The following is a 16,339-nucleotide window of genomic DNA, read 5'->3' on the forward strand; positions in this document are numbered from 1 at the left end:
TTTCTGTGCTTATGTCCTTACATCTAACGTCCTATTATTTCTGCAACTCAAAGTATTATTTGTTGTCAGACTTAGAATCGCTCTTCGATAGTTATCTCTCTCTGATTTCCCTGCAGCATGTAGAAAAGAGCTACGGCCATTCTGAATGTTGACCTTACCATGTTACAAGCTTAACGGTGCTAGAGCAGTCAAACACTGTTCCTTGCTGCCATAAATATTACAGCTATAATTCAGACTTCACATTTACCACTGATAAAGATGGACCTTAGATCGAGTACGGGCTTGATGTGAAAAACTTTAACAAGTACTGAATATTCAGATCACTTCCTAGTGATGATACCGGGAACCTTTTCTTTATCTAAAGTCTTGATTTAAATAACATTTAAATTGAAGGAGATGCACTGAAAACAAGCCAAATAATTCCAATAAGGATAGTTACAGCAATTATGATTTTAAGACCAATTATGCAGGGCTTTAATGATCCAAAACATTCTGCAGATGCAGATACTTTCATTAAGTTGAATAATTTATAAACTTAATGGCAGAAAAGCAGGACAAAAAGAACATGAAGACATTTCGATAAAATGATTGCTCCTTCTTTCAAAATTTTTAAATGCCACCTGAAGTCCTTTTTTTAAATTTGAATGTTTCATGTAGTTCATGTAGTTATATTATTGCTTTCTGTAAAGAAATCAAATGCTTTCTCACTAAAATCAGATATATTATTGCATATAAAAATGAGTGAAACCATGAGTAGAGTTGGTTCTAATTGATTCAACCATGATCTGTGAGCTGCAGTTTGGCTATGCTCTTGAAAATGAGCATTCCAAGTAATCCAGTGCATGGTGAGCCACAAGTAAGTCCTTAATACAGGTAGATCATCTGTAAAGATTTTATTACTATCTGGGAAGATTGACTTTCTTTGGCTATACATGCACTTTAATAGATGAAACACAAAGTAAGTGTTTCCTATCATTTTCTAGTGGAGAATAACAAGATATAGGTTGCGATAAACAACATATTTGAAGGTACTTTAATTGCCCTGCTAAATTTCTTATTCTTTTTGCTTTTGGTTCAAAAAAGTTACATAGCATTATAAAAGGGAAGGAATGAAAATAAATGCATTAAACATTATAATGCAGTTCTATATATTCTGTAATAAAGTGCCATTCCTATTTATCTTACAGAGTAGATGGACACCATTATATTGATTGGCTAAGTAGAGATCAATTGTTAGCATGTTTTTTTCAGCAATAATCTACAATTCATTGGCATGTATATCTGATAGTGGTAGGTTAATTGGGGATCATTAGTGCTTATGTCATAATGCTGTGCTTTGATTGAAGCATAACATCTACATAGACCGAATGTATGTAACAGTCAAATTCATTGTGATTTTATTTGATGTGGGCAGATTATTTCCTTGGCTCCTACAACTGCTCATTTCTGACTATGATAGAAATAAAAACAGACTATTAGAGCAAGAACCATAAATATGGGCTGGCTAACTTTATAGCAAATCCAGAGACTGACTAGAGGAACATCAGCCCTAAATGGAAGCTTGACCATACGTTGGAAATCCCCTTGTGTGCCGTTTTAATTTAGCATTATGTGCCAACTCTCCAACTTAAAATTGCTGTGGGATCACATTTCTATGTCATTAAACTCTGCAGAACCATTTCACATGTGGCCACGGTTAAATGTCTTAGCAGGCAAGTGCTTATATATGCTGTTTACTGACAGGTATATAGCAAATAAATTCTTTTTCATGAGGAAATTGCCTTGTGTTAATGTGAAGAACCCCCTGCTCAAATTCATTGTTTTTAAAACTGACAGGAATGCACACTCACCTAAAAGACCACTATTTTTACATTACTCTAGAGGTAAATCACCAATAGACTTGATTTATATAATAAATGTCACTGTGACTGTTGTGAGCTAATGGCTGCTGTCCTTCATTTCAACAACAGCAGATCGGAAATACAGTGTGACCTTTTTCGAGGAGCTTCCATATATCAGGCTGGAGAAAGGCACATGCTCCCTGACACTCTGACATGTTTCCATAGGTAAACTGTAATAAAATGTCGCCTTTATATTAGTAAATGAAAATTAAGTTCCATGAAAATAATTGGAGCACACTTATTGATTAATATGGTGCAATTACTTTCCTAGTAATTTCTCAGAGATGGTTATAAGAAGGCACACAGCAAAACAACTCAATGAAGACATCCCAGCGGAACGGCACAGAGGTCACTGTGCTAGACGCACGACAACAAGCAAGTTCAGAATAAAGTGAACCTGTCACTGGTGTGACTCATTGCAGAGTTCCAGCAATTTACCAGGCAGTGACCCTATGTTTTTCTAGAACACTGACATAAAGCCTGATATCTTACTGATCTAATTTGCTCCTCTGAGGTGACAGAAATGAAAAAGAATAAGAGAGCCTATACTGGCCAGGATCACCAAATTGCAATCTTCTCTGCTTATTATGCTGTCTTTTGCTGTTACAAATGGTAACTAATATTTCATTGTTGCAATGCATACAAAAAATTTTTAGGAAAGTATTATTGGTCTTTAAAGAGGTTTTTTAAATATACCATTCTTTAAATGTTCATCATATTGCCTAAATTATTAGTCCAGTTAAGAATTCTATTTGCTATTCTTTTGACATCTATAAATAGGTAATTACTGTATTCATTTACATGTGGTGTCCTTTATCTGTCTGTACATTGTGATGGGGCTGTTAATGTACAGAAATACAAATACTTGATAATACAAATGGCTGATAAAACAGTCCCTATAGATATTTCAATTGTGTATTTAGCTGTTTGACTTGAATCTAGCTGTAACGTAAATTATAATAGTAAACAATCCAATTACCAGACTTATACACTTTGGGCCTGATTTATTAAAACTAAAATGAGTGAAATAGGCAAATCTGGAATAAATTTGGTCAAGGACTGAAACATCAAATATTAGGAAATTATTTTATAAAATCTCTTCCAGGTTTGCTAAGGTCCAAAGTTCACCTATGATCTCTATCTTTTCCACTTTTAGGGAGCTTTAATAAATCAGGTCCTATATGTGTAAATACGAGACTATGACCATGATAATAATGGTGGTATGATACCATGATAATATACCAATAGCATTGTTATAATACATTTAATATATGCTATAGTTAAAATTTTGGCAATCATCGGTCTATACGTGATGTACATCATTTGGGATGATATCAGGTGGTTGTGTTGTGCACCACATTTGACAATCGAATATAAACCTAGTACAAGCTTTCTGTATTAGTACGAATTTTTTTAATGGGCATGTTTACTGTCAATAAGGAAACACTACAATGCAAATTGGTAAGGAAATATGTACTGAAGCATGCCAGTCAACCAGATGCTTAGGTTTTATCATACCTACCTAGTCAGACAATAAATTAATACATTAATTAATTGCTAATTGTTATGCTTTGTAAAGCTGCTATTATTTCAAATGATGAGCAGAAAAAAGCATATGCCTGTACATTTTTTACTCGCAATAGTCAAAGCACTACGGAAGAGAAACAGTCAACAGTTGCTACTACAGAAATTATTCTTATCAGTATTCTGCTTTCTGCAGTGTACATCCCTACTCCTGTCCTTGCATGTCTGTAATAATTAAAGGGGACATTTATTTTATCCAAAGGCAATTTAGACATATTCAACTCTAATTTTTCAGGCCATGAAACAAAGAAAACAGCTTATTGCCCTAGGTGTTCTTTTCAACAAAGGGAATCTCACCTTTTAAGTTGCTGCACAAAGTTACCAAGGATCACTTAAGGGAATGCTGCTGGGAGGTACTTAGTTTAAAAAAAAAAAAAAAACAAGAACAAGCAGCAACAATGTTGCCATGATTTTAGTCTAAATGTTTTTCCATGTTTTACTACTCTCCAGTGAGTTTTCTGTTACGTATCAGATAACAAGATGCCTATACTAATGCAAACATCACAAACCTGTGCTTCATTCAGCAGCATTACATCTTATCACATAGTTCTTAGAATGAGAAATATAATGCGGCATATTAAAAGCGCACAATAAAAAAGTAACAATAAATTATTTCACTGTAATATGTAAAAGAGCTACATATTAGGCTACAGTGTTAGATTAACATGGCAAATCAAGCTATCTCAGAAGTAATTATTTAATAATTGTAACCCAACAGGCCAAAAAACTAACTGAAAATGACTTCTGGAATACAAAAGATGTATATTAGTACAAAATGTCACACACTGAGGATGATTTACAAAAGGAGTTCAGCATGTTCACTTAAATTTCAATTAAATTGTATAAAAAGTCACTGCATTATCCAATTGTGTGCAGATGAAATATTTAAACAAAGATTTTCGTTCACATGATTTCGGATTGTCTCCATTTATTATGTGAAAATCCAAAACACCTTTAATAAATCCTTTTTAGTCACTGCATTTACCATTGAGTACCATTTTAAACATTTATTTTTGGCCTGCGTTATCTCAAAGTTTGTTCCGGGTGACAGACATTTAGACAAAAATGATTTTGAAGAATGTAGTCACGGACAGTTTTATCCACAGTCCTACACTTAGCACCCAACCCTATTGCAATCTATGAAGGATGAATCTTACTACCTCATTCTGGAAATGTGTAAATCTGTAAAAAAAAACATTATTGTTAAAAAGACAGGGGGAGTTAGCCACTGCTTTGGGGGTCAAGAACTGATACAGATATAGAACATTTTCTTTAAATGCCAATCAGTGGTTTTCTCATTTGGCTACGCAACTTGACCAATTAATTTTCTTTGAGTTCCATAAAGCTGTACATGGTGTCTTTTTTCAATAATTAAAAAACAGGTTGTCTTAAATTTCAACTAAACCCCTAACTAACCACACAGCCTGCGTGGCCAGAAAAAGGGAGGGGCAGTGAAAATGAACCATCCCCTTCTTGTACCAAACTAGACTCTATTCTTTCCCACAACACTGGGTGGTCCTAGTATTTGGTTATGTCTAACAGCAGCCTCTAGTGGGATAGGATGCCTGAGGACACCTCATTCACCACATCATTGGCAATATGGTGGAGTTTTGGCCAGATTCACTCCACCCACTCATCAAGTCACTAAATATACTACAATCTAATCTGGAGACCTATTAAAAATCTTTTTTTTTAACAATTTTATTAAATTCCTATCACAAACTTGGGTTAGCGTTTCCCCTGGTGAAAAAAAATCCTGAATCCCTTCCCCCAACACATACTTTTGCAGTTGCTCAGTGCTATTTTATGCAAGTTAGCATTCTCTTCTATCCCAGAGGAAGCTGGGGTATAAATGGGGTAAGTATACTTTATATACTTATTTTAATTAGTGTTTCATTTAGGATGATGTAAGGCTAAGAAAAAAAAGACCTTATGTTTTCTAGATCTGCTTTACAGTATTGTAACTTCAGAGTACAAAATATGTGATCCATCTGCTTGTAAGCCTTTTCTATATTATGGATAGCAGGTATAAAAAAAGCTTAAAAACTAGATGGGAATAAAAGCATTATTTAATGCAGGGAGAAGTGGTTGTTAGGTGGTAAGACATGCATTATTTATGGCCTATGAGGCATGTATGCAAAAGGGATATAAAGTTGGCTGGAATAATTTTGCAGTCCACAATGTGTTGCATCCCCCTTCCTCTTTCGGTCACACATTTTTTTCTATTCCATTTTTTTCTGCTGGATTCAATAAAAATGATGGCATCAGAAAATAAAGAGGAGAATTGGAAAGCTAATGGCAATGATGATAGATTTGAAAAGAAACCATCTCCTGCAACTATATAATGCTTTTATATACGTTTCTAACTGCATGTTTTTCATATGAACATAATTTAAAGGTGTCTGTTCACACTACACACAACACGTGATTAATCTGGTTTAACTATATGAAAAACATACAATCGTATGGCATTAGCAATTCAAGATTTTAAGCACTAAGTGTGACCACCTTTTTAAATTGATGTTTGTTACAGCAGTAAAGAAAATGCACTCAATACACAAGCTTTTTTCAAAGGATGTTGCTGAAAACCCAGGATAATACAAAAGGAAGCTGAACAAAGATATGGTGAAACCTGCAAGAATCGGCCTAGAGAATGCTTTTGATATCGACACTAAGCTTTTATTATGACAGAAGCTCTGTTAAAATAGAACTTTTTTAATAGAAAAAGAGTTCCAGTAAGGTGTTTGGTATATTCTTTCAAAGAAATACATATCTGCAGAGGCCAAAGTTACACCTTTTTTCCAACAAAGGCACACGTTTTCGAGAACCATTGCTTTGTTATCCAAAAGTGAGCTTAAAACTGCTTTTGATGAATTCTCAGCTTCAGCTTAACTTCCTGTTAAAGTGAGCCAAGACCACATTATAACTTGCACAAACAATGTATCAATAACATACAATGGAGAGAAGAGATGAGGCTCAGCTGCAGCAAATATGCTGGTGTTGTTATACTATTACAGTATAGCTGATGGTGGCACAGTGAACACTGAATAGTAGTGATATAAATGTTTGGATACTCTCAGACAGATACTATCCTTGTATAGTTGTTCCTACTTCCCCAGACTTCCTAAAGGTCATGCTAATGAATGAGCCATCCATACACATTATATCTTATCTCTATTACCCATCCACCAGAAGCAGAAAAGATCTTCCTGGTCAAAATTCAACTTCATAGGACAACACTGATCTATAACTGATCGGCACTTGTCTTTACTATAGCATTAAACCTCTGTTTTAAGAGAGGAGGTGATCAGATAACAGATTGACACTTCCTTGTTCATCTTTTTTTCTGATCACTACTTTTTTTAGTAGATTTGTAAAAAGGTGATTATATTTTATATGGTAGTGGTCAGTGGCTTGATGACTATACTATATTAACCTCAAATTGGCAATCAGAATTTTTAAAAGTGGCGATCAACAGCAAAAGTGGCGATCTGAGCTTGAAGTTGAAGTAAACACCACCCTTCTCCATTATGGCCCAAGTTATTTCCATTTTCACAGTGATGAATACTATCTGACAAAATCATGAAATGTAGATCAGGCTGATCATCACTTTTTAGATCTGGTAAGTGCCATTTTTAAATCTGTGCTGTGTTTTTAAAAGTGGTGATCTTCTACAAGTGGCAATCCTGCAGAAAAGTGGCACTCATTTTAGCTGATCACTATATTCATAAATGGGATGAGCATGAGACAAAACATTGATTTATAAGTATATCAATTGCGCCATTTGACTGATAAATGGGTTTACCCCATGATATTGATATCCCAAAATTATTGGTAAAAACGTTGGTAAACGCAAGTAATTTGAATATGCTTTACTTGTAACTGATAAAACTGGCAAAAGCTTGTTATAGTGTTTGAGGACAAAAAGGCATCCTCAAATGTCACTATTGTTGACATTTAATCTTTGGTGTAATAAATGCCAAATGAGCTACACATTTAAATGGATGATAGGGCTTGGACTTGTAACTTTTCTTTACACAAAAAACACAAACATTTTCCTAAAGACTAAATATCCATGGAGTCAATAACACTATTTTAAAAAAGTCTTCCTCTACAGCAGAGTATGGTTAGAACCCCTTAGGATCTGTGTCGGTAGGCTTTTGTTCAATTAGAATGGGATTTTTATTTTTATACACATCTTTGGGAATGCAAAACCTGCTTGAAGTAAGTCAAATGCAGGACAGAAGGCGGTTTATTGTAGTTCAAAAGCACCTGCTAATGCGTCTCAGAAGTAATTCCAGAGGTGTGAAAAAATACTCAAAGCTTATGCTTTCCACACAAAACAGGAAAAAAATTCCACTTTTGTAAACCAAAAAATAGCAAGTTAAATTGCTACAAAAACTACTTTTTACTTTTATAGTACTAAAAAAAAAAAATCAAAATATAAATGCAGTGTGGCAACCTGGAGACCCTTTGCACACTATTGGTGCACAGAATGCCCCTAAAAATTTTATTTACTGCTAGCCTGATTGGCAAAATGATTCAGTCATTCCCTGCAATAGGAATTTCAGTTTTGGTGAGCTACTACTCCATAAGGGTAAGTTACTTCTATAAAGGAAATTTTTCCCATTTAAACACTGAAAGTTTTCCGGGTGGTTATGAGTACATAATCAAGAACGCTAAAACGGAGCTATGAATGAGCAAGTGCAGTTACATGGAAATATGCAAATTGGAAAGTAAAATGATAATGGTCCATTACTATGAAGACAAAAAAAAAAGGCTTTAAGCATGCAAAAAAAGATGCAATTAATGAAATAACTTCTGGAGACTGGAAGTGATAGTGGGAACATTTACAACTACTCCAGATCGAAAGATGACAACCAACCACCAAGTGCATAGTATGTATTGGCCAGTCTTTAAAACCGCTACATCATTAAACAGTGAGGAAATGCAGACATTTACAACGCAAAAAAAAGTTGGTGACATTAATGTTTCTCTGAACATCCTGGAAGAATGTTCTTTGTGACAGAAAAAGTTCACTTCTCACCCGGGCTTGTTAGTGCTCCCAGTGCGCTAGTCGTTGTGGAAAGAGGGTTTGCATTGGTGGTGGTAGCTGAGGTTTGGGCTGCGGCTGCTGCAGCTGCTAAAGTAGCCAAATTCTGTAATTGCAAAGCATTCATGCCTGTGTGAGAGAGACAAAAGAGACCTTCAGGGACAATGTTATGAAAATAATTAACTTGCTTTGTACATAATTGTCATGCCTCATGCAGTAAATGTAAAGGGTTTATCAGTGTAAAACAAGCCAGGTCCTCAAATACACAAGGTAAGATGCAAAAAATGTATTTAGAAATGTGCCAGTAATTAAAAAAAATAACTAGAAAGTGTAAACAGAGAACATTTTGGAATTGTATAACTCCTAACCATGAAACTAAAATTAAATATTTAGGGGTATATTAAAGATTTAGTGGCAAAATATCTTTCTCAAGATCTTCTACCTGTCAAGTTGTTCGCTACAGCTAAAGATGGCATTCAACACTGATATTCATTTATCAGATCCATAAACCGTTGCCACACCTCTGAACTTTCCATTCAACAGGTATCCAGAATTATTGGTCCTATTTTGTGACTTTTAACATTTCTGTACGACAGCCCAAATTTTACAATAAAAACCCAACAGTCTACATCTCTCTAAGTCACTCATTTTACCCTACAAGTCAATCTGTCAGTCACAGTTTTTAAAAAAACCAGGACTGCAGTGAAAGAAAAAATAGAATCTTTTCAACAGCCCAGGATATAGGCTTGCAAGGTGTATATTGTATGAACTAGGGCGACCTCTGGGGGCAAATTGTGTTGAAGGGGGGCTTCAGAAGGAGAAATGCATGGGAAGAAACCTTGTGGGGAAAACACTGTACCAAGGTGCAACTTCAGGTGAACTATTGTACTAATGGACATCTTCAAGAGGCAAACTTCAGGAGAAAGCAACCTTCTGGGAAATAATAAATTACAACAGAAATAAAGTTCCATTTTAAGCTTCCATCATCAGGCAGGCCATAATTGCTTAAAGGGGCAGGTGATGTCCCTTCTGCAATAATGTCTTACCTGCCTGATCACATGTGAGTCAGCTTTGGATGCCAGAAAAACCCGGCAATCCCAGCTTCCCTTGCAAGTGCCGGGATGAATGCAGAGAAGCTATGTAACCCCGGCATGGCCAACCAAGTTCATCTGTAGGAAAAAGAAGAGTAGGAATACGGCGGCAGCCTGTGATGGATCACAGAAGGGTGAGTCGCACAGGTTTAGTTTTGCTTTAGGTAAGAAAGCACTAGCCTGTTCTCCTCTTTCTTCACACGAAAAAATCAACTAATTCCTGAATTATAACAATGCTCTTTAACACTCTCTTGTAATATGTTGGTAGTCAGAGTCTTTCTATCATTAGAGGAGTTTTTTTCAGGATCCTGTCACATGGAGGCGGCTTCCTTTAATATTGAAGAAATCTCTTGTAACATTGCAGTGGTAAAAGTATATTTTAGGTGGGGTTTATTCAATAATTATGCTACTAAAAAGCTGAATTAAAAAAAATGGAATTGAAAAAAAAGTTTTCTGTAAATTGTCCATTATATGGATATGGATATGTTACCATGCTCTTTTTTAGTAATTTCTATTAAGTCACACCTTTTTAGTCATATCTATAAATCTACACCCACTTGTCATTGTGTCAATGACAAGCACAATGACTGTCCTGCTATATTGTCCCTTTTACAGATTTTAGATAGATGGGATGTATAGATGTGTCTACAGGAGTTATTTATTTGACAAAGGAAGTAATCCAACAATTTGTCATTGATAAATTATTATATAATATAGCTTGTGTATGAATAATCTTTTCAAGTCCTTGAAAAACAATAAGAGAATATTAGGGCCATTCATCTCCTTTAGGATATACCTCCAATCTGCATGATTACATGTGTGCACATATAGCAACATTTTCAATCTACTTTACATGTAAATTTTATTTATATTTCATACTTGGCCATTTTCCTTTTAAAAGTTGGTTTTATACTGTAAATGCAGAACATAGAAACACTACAGACTATAGATAAAGACTTTGTTTTTAAATAGGAGATTAAATGAATATGATTTAATGACAATTAATCATAAAATACAATTAATATGTTTTGGTTTATTTATAATTAGTTGCAATTGGTTATTGTACATAACTGTTCTTTGCAACATTATTAAAGGATATATTTCCAATTCTCTGTCTATATAATACTGTATTTGTATTGTTCACTTTATTTAATTACATTAGAATAATTACTGAAATTAAAATTTGCTCATATTTAATATAATTTATCTTTTGGCATATATACATAATTTACATGTTCTGTTATTTATTGCACTGTAAGATTTATTACTTGAAAAATATTAATTTTTAAGGTTGGCATTTACATTTACCTAAGGTGATTTTTTTTTATCTTATTGTTCGTATCCATTATCATAAATCTACATATCAATAAGTAAGAACAGATGTCACTTGTTACAAGTGCTTGCCAATCAGGCCTGTTAAAAAGTGACAGATGGGTGGTTATAAAAACATTCTCACAAGGCCTATTAGCACTTTCACAGAAAAATTTTGTAGTGAGCCTGTACATTCACAGATGTCATTCTGTGAAAACAGAGGCTTGTTTACAAGTGTGATATGTGCATTTCTCTATATCAGATGCATGTTCATGCAAACTGGAAAAAAACAATTATCAGCTGAATAAATATCATTTTTACATTTATGTTTGTATAGGACACCTCTCTCAGACATAAGCTGAATACTTATATTTGTTTCTAAAATATGTTTCTGACAATCCTCTAAATGTCTGTGGGTATAAAGCGCTGAACCCTTTGATTCTGGTATGTGGATTTCAATACCGAATGTTTAGTCCCTATAACTGAAAGACACATTAATAGCAGGACATTTTTGTTGTTACTATCATTGTGATGGTATACATTTTATATAAGATTAAAGGCTAAACTCACAAATTCATTTAAAGTAAAAGAAAACGTTTTTTTTTCAGACATTTGCATTTATAAACCAAGTCTCTATAATTTGTACTATTTAAATAAACTATTTCACAAATAAACAATTAGTACTGGATGCACCAATGGCACAGACCAAATAAGCTAAAGGTAAGCAAAGGAAAATTATTTGAAAGATGGAACTATTTAGCAAAAAAAGACTTTGTCAGTCTCCTCTTTTCTCCATGTTTTGTATGTATTACCTATTGCAAAAGGTGAAACTACCGATATTATATGAATACTTACACATTGGGCCTGATTTAATAAAGTTCTCGAAGGCTGGAGAGGATACACTTTCATCAGTGAAGCTGGGTGATCCAGCAAACATGGAGTGGATTTCTTCACAGTCATTTGATATCTGCTAGTAAATGTTTTGAATACTGGACTAGATCCATTCCAGGTTTGCTGGATCACCCAAATTCACTGAAGAAAGTGTATTCTTTTCAGCCGTGGAGAGCTTTAATAAATCAGGCCCATTATGGCAAGAGCACCACAGACCCTGTAACAGTAGAGGTGAGAGTATATTATTATCATTTATGGTGTGTTTGGGCTTGTTTATACACCTAAATGTGGGTTGGAGCTCATTTTACATTAGGTCTGGGGTCTGCATTTTTTCCAAGTTGGTGTATAGGAGATGCATTTTGATAGTAAGTGTGCAGCTGACCTGCACACGGATGTTCACTTAGCAGCACAAATAATCCCTTTCCAGTTGATATTTCCCTTATAGAAGTAAATAAGGTTAAACTATATGTAAAGTGGAAATGTAAGTAGGGAAGGGTTAAACCCAAAAGGTGGGGGACTATCCTTCAATGTAAGTAGGGAAGGGTTAAACCCAAAAGGTGGGGGACTATCCTTCAATGGGGACACATGCCAACTCTCTAGGATGAAAATGTTTTTCAGGAAGAAGAGCATATACCCAGGCTACTACAACAAGAAAAGTGATGAAGATGCTAGTCAAGGTAAACACAGACCACTGGGATTTATCTCTTGTACTTAAACCAACAAGGCAGTGAATAAGTTATATGTCAAAACATGTCAAAATGACTAAATACAAGAATTATATATTGTTATATCGTAGCTGTTTATTTGCAGACATTTTGCTCAGCTACTTCCAATATAAAGCTTATCATCTGTACAGAGATGTTTGTAAATAGGTTAGTGACACAAGTTATGTATTACCCTTGTTAAACTCTGTTCACCTGGAAGTCAGACTTTATTTAAAGTACTTGTGTTTTGTTATCAAAGTCTCCCAGCTGCAAAGCTGAAGGAAACAGCACAACAGGTGTTAAATAAAACATCAGGCCAGCGCCGCACCGAGCCTTATTCAATATGAGGAGTAAAGCTGATATTCCTTTTCTCTTCTGTTAACAACTGTTGACAGCAACAGGAATTACGGGCAAATTGAGTAGACAGTAACGACCAGCATGTGTTCACCTAACAGAAAATATTCCATACCAAAAGCAAAAACTAGCAAACTTTACAATTCTTTATTGTAAAATAGCAAAGTTGATGTTTAGCACTTAAAGTAAGCATTGGTGGAACAAAAAATCATTATTTTGGATTTTAATGATAGTCCTAGTTCATAAAACCTAATGGAGAGAATGCTAATATTTAAGAATCTAGCTTTGAAAATGAACGTTGCTGCATGTATTCATTCTCCCAGCCATTTCCGAGGCCAGCTATAAAAGGGTCAAGGTTACCCACAAGATCTTTAGGTAGCTTCAGAGGAGTGAAACCTTCCCCTTTTTCTTGGGCTACTTAAAATTGATCCTGTAAATACATTTAACCTATGTCATTTTTTCTTCCTTTATAATATTAAAGTTTATTTTTAGTTTCCCCTCTCACATCACCTTAGTTTTTTTCTAAAGATATTGCCTTATGTGAATTTCATTTTGCCAGTGGGAAATTTCTCCTCCGGGAGCAATTTCATACCCGATAAGCTTGAGTAGAATAAAAAAAAAATATTCTACTGTCTCGGTCTAACATTCCCTTTGCCCTAGCACCTCTAATTTAACTCCCTGTATACATACTGTACAATACAGTTTATGGAGAGCAGAAATGATAAATACGACAGCCAAGCAATTAATATTTTCAAAAGAAGATCTTTAGTGCTAGCCTCCATTTTTATCTCACATCAGGTTTTCTGTAAGTAGAATTGTAGGTACAGCACATTTTCACCAATTTCTGTTGGTCTAAAATGTTATATTTACTTTGATACATATTATTATTATGTAGAATATTTCATGTGATCAATTTTACTTTACATATCATTATATGTAGATGGCAAACAATATAGAAGGATTTTTTGACTTTTTGTTGATTGTGTCCTAGTAGGGCCACAGGAAATATTTTACAAAAGCTTTATTTATTCTTGGGTCATATGGCCTGTCTTTACTCATATATTAGATGAAAATAAATATGGATAAAAAATAAGAAAAAAACCAACAGCCAGCAGGTGTTAAGATGAGAAAATAATTCAGTGATCTTTACATCTCCAGGCCAATTTATATTGTCAGGCAGCAGGTTTAGATTACTCAAAGATGCCAGTGCAATAATGAGTTGCTGTACCAACTGATCACAGAATATCTGTGGGGAGAAACTTGTACCAGTAAAAATATTGAAAGTCTTATTGGAACTGAAGTTAGAATCTAGAAAACAATAAAACGCACAGATGAGAAACCCTCAAGTGATAAACTCTCGCTTCCATCAGGAAACTCCCATTAGAGAACAGTCATGCACATTTAAACAAGCATCCTCTTACCCTTGCTAGCTAGATATTAGCTGTGCTGCACTTGTAAAATGTGTCCATCAAATTTCTATACTGTTGCTATACTTCTTTACAGGTATTGTTCATTGATCTACACAAATATGCCAGTAACAAATGTAAAACATTAATGATAAGAAGATATTACTGTGCTTTGCTGGAAATGTGTACATGTCAGTTGTTACATGTTTTAAGTTTCAGTGTTATATTTACTAAACTTTTTTTTTTTTTTTACAAAAATAAGCACATGTATGCCAAAAGTTAATTAGGTCTTGGTTTAACAAAAGAAAAAAATACATATAATGTACATTCATGTATGATTTATTGGGGTTGATTTATTAAAGAAGTCAAAAAACTAACCTAAATTATCCAACCAATCACAGATGAAAAAAAATGAACAATAATGTGCATTTCACGTGATTGGATAATTGAAGTGAATCTTTTTTAAAATTTGTTTCAATATAAAATGTAATCTCTATGGTGCTGAGTTATTCTATTAGCTGCTACACATTGTTTATATGATACCATTGAGTATACTAATATCTATGTTCAATATTTTCATGGGAAAAATAAACCAGGAAACATCTTTATGTGGAGTGCTTACCAAGGAAAATAATAAGGTATATTTTATCATATCCAAACCAATGAGAGCACCACCTCTGTGACAAAAAGCAGTACTCCCATTGCTTTTTTGGACTGCAGGGGAGCCTTGTGGAGCTTCAAGGGGGAGCTGAAGTCCTTTGAGGCCTAGGTATAAGTATTTTCCCATCAACAGATTCTTAGTGTATGATTTAGCCCCTGCTTTTTAAAGTAAACCAATAATGGTGCACAGTGTTTATGTGCTGGAAGTAACAGAGAACTTTTATATGGGCTCCAATGAAAATGTGGGAGAAAACTTAATTTACAAGCAATAAGCATTGTTAATAAAATAAAAAGTAATGTCTTTTGTCACTTAGTTCTTGCCATTTTGTAACAACTCCTAAGAAACTGAGTTGTATATTGTCTGTCAGTTAGATTATTTACCTATAGAAAACTGTGGGAAATCTTCTGGCACACAGATCAGAGTGTTGTCAGTGGCTTGACCTAGAGGAGGAAGTGCACAATGAACAAGGATCTGTTGCTGTACTGGGGTTGTATAAGTATGCCAGATAAGCAACTCTGTTCCCAATTCCACCTTCCATAGTATCTATTCATATGGTACAACTTGAATCTCTCCCATTGTTATCTAATGTTCAGTATATTAGCTATTAGTGCCAAGAATTTGCTATTGTTAGTGTTCAGCATAGGGTTTTCTGTTTTTTTGTAAGAAAGGTTAGTTCTCCACATGTCTTTACCCCAAACCTTAAACCAATTCTAAGGTTACCACTAACATTACCCACCCTCTCCTAAATTCTTCAATATACCTTAAACCCCAAATCTAACTCCCAAACTTGACCCCATGGCCTACTCATACACAGCTCCATCTTTTTTGGTGAATAGGAACACAAGTATACATTTTTGTAAGCAATCATTGTTTTTTAAATACATGACATTTAATTTTATGTTTGTTAGTTCTTTATTGGCTATATTTTCATATTTCTGTAAGCCTCCTGGTTCAGTCAATTACATATAAAATGGAAAATATAAAAAAGCTTTTTGGTTGATTTTGGGGCAGGAGTGATTAAATAGCATGTGAATAAAAATACTACCCTAAGTGCAAAACATTAAAAACAGCATTCAATAAATAGGGCAAATGCACCTGCAAAACAAATAAAAGACTAAGTCTAGCTTATAATCTAAAGTAGGCAGGACACAGCAGAGAACTATATGTGTCACAGTCCACAAGGGAAAGAAAAAAACAGGGACATTTTGTCCTTGTTTGTGCAGATTACATATTCATTGATGCAGTGGGGGTCATGATTAAAATAAAATACAGCCACATTAATGCTCCAAATTGTTTTGCTTTTGCATCAAACAAAGAGAAAGCTTTCTCGCGGTTTCTCACGGCAGGCATAATGGGCATCCAGACTCTGATTTACTGCATGCC

General features: G+C 34.5%; 1 protein-coding gene across 24 annotated transcripts in view; it reads right to left on the bottom strand.

Moving 5' to 3' along the window:
- CELF2 (CUGBP Elav-like family member 2) overlaps positions 1-16,339 on the bottom strand; it is a 320,093-nt gene that overhangs the window by 21,442 nt on the left and 282,312 nt on the right. For 10 of the 24 annotated variants that reach the window (XM_072401815.1, XM_072401802.1, XM_072401800.1 and 7 more), the window contains one exon: positions 8,533-8,667. The exons of 3 other annotated variants lie outside the window; for them this stretch is intronic. In XM_072401815.1, coding sequence (XP_072257916.1) covers positions 8,533-8,667 — 135 coding nt within the window. Of the gene's footprint in view, positions 1-8,532; positions 8,668-15,336; positions 15,397-16,339 lie in introns of all 24 variants that reach the window. 11 more of the 24 variants (XM_072401811.1, XM_072401796.1, XM_072401793.1 and 8 more) reach the window with 2 other exon arrangements.

This window comes from Pyxicephalus adspersus, chromosome 2 (genome assembly GCF_032062135.1).
Source record: "Pyxicephalus adspersus chromosome 2, UCB_Pads_2.0, whole genome shotgun sequence".
Classification (NCBI taxonomy): domain Eukaryota; kingdom Metazoa; phylum Chordata; class Amphibia; order Anura; family Pyxicephalidae; genus Pyxicephalus; species Pyxicephalus adspersus.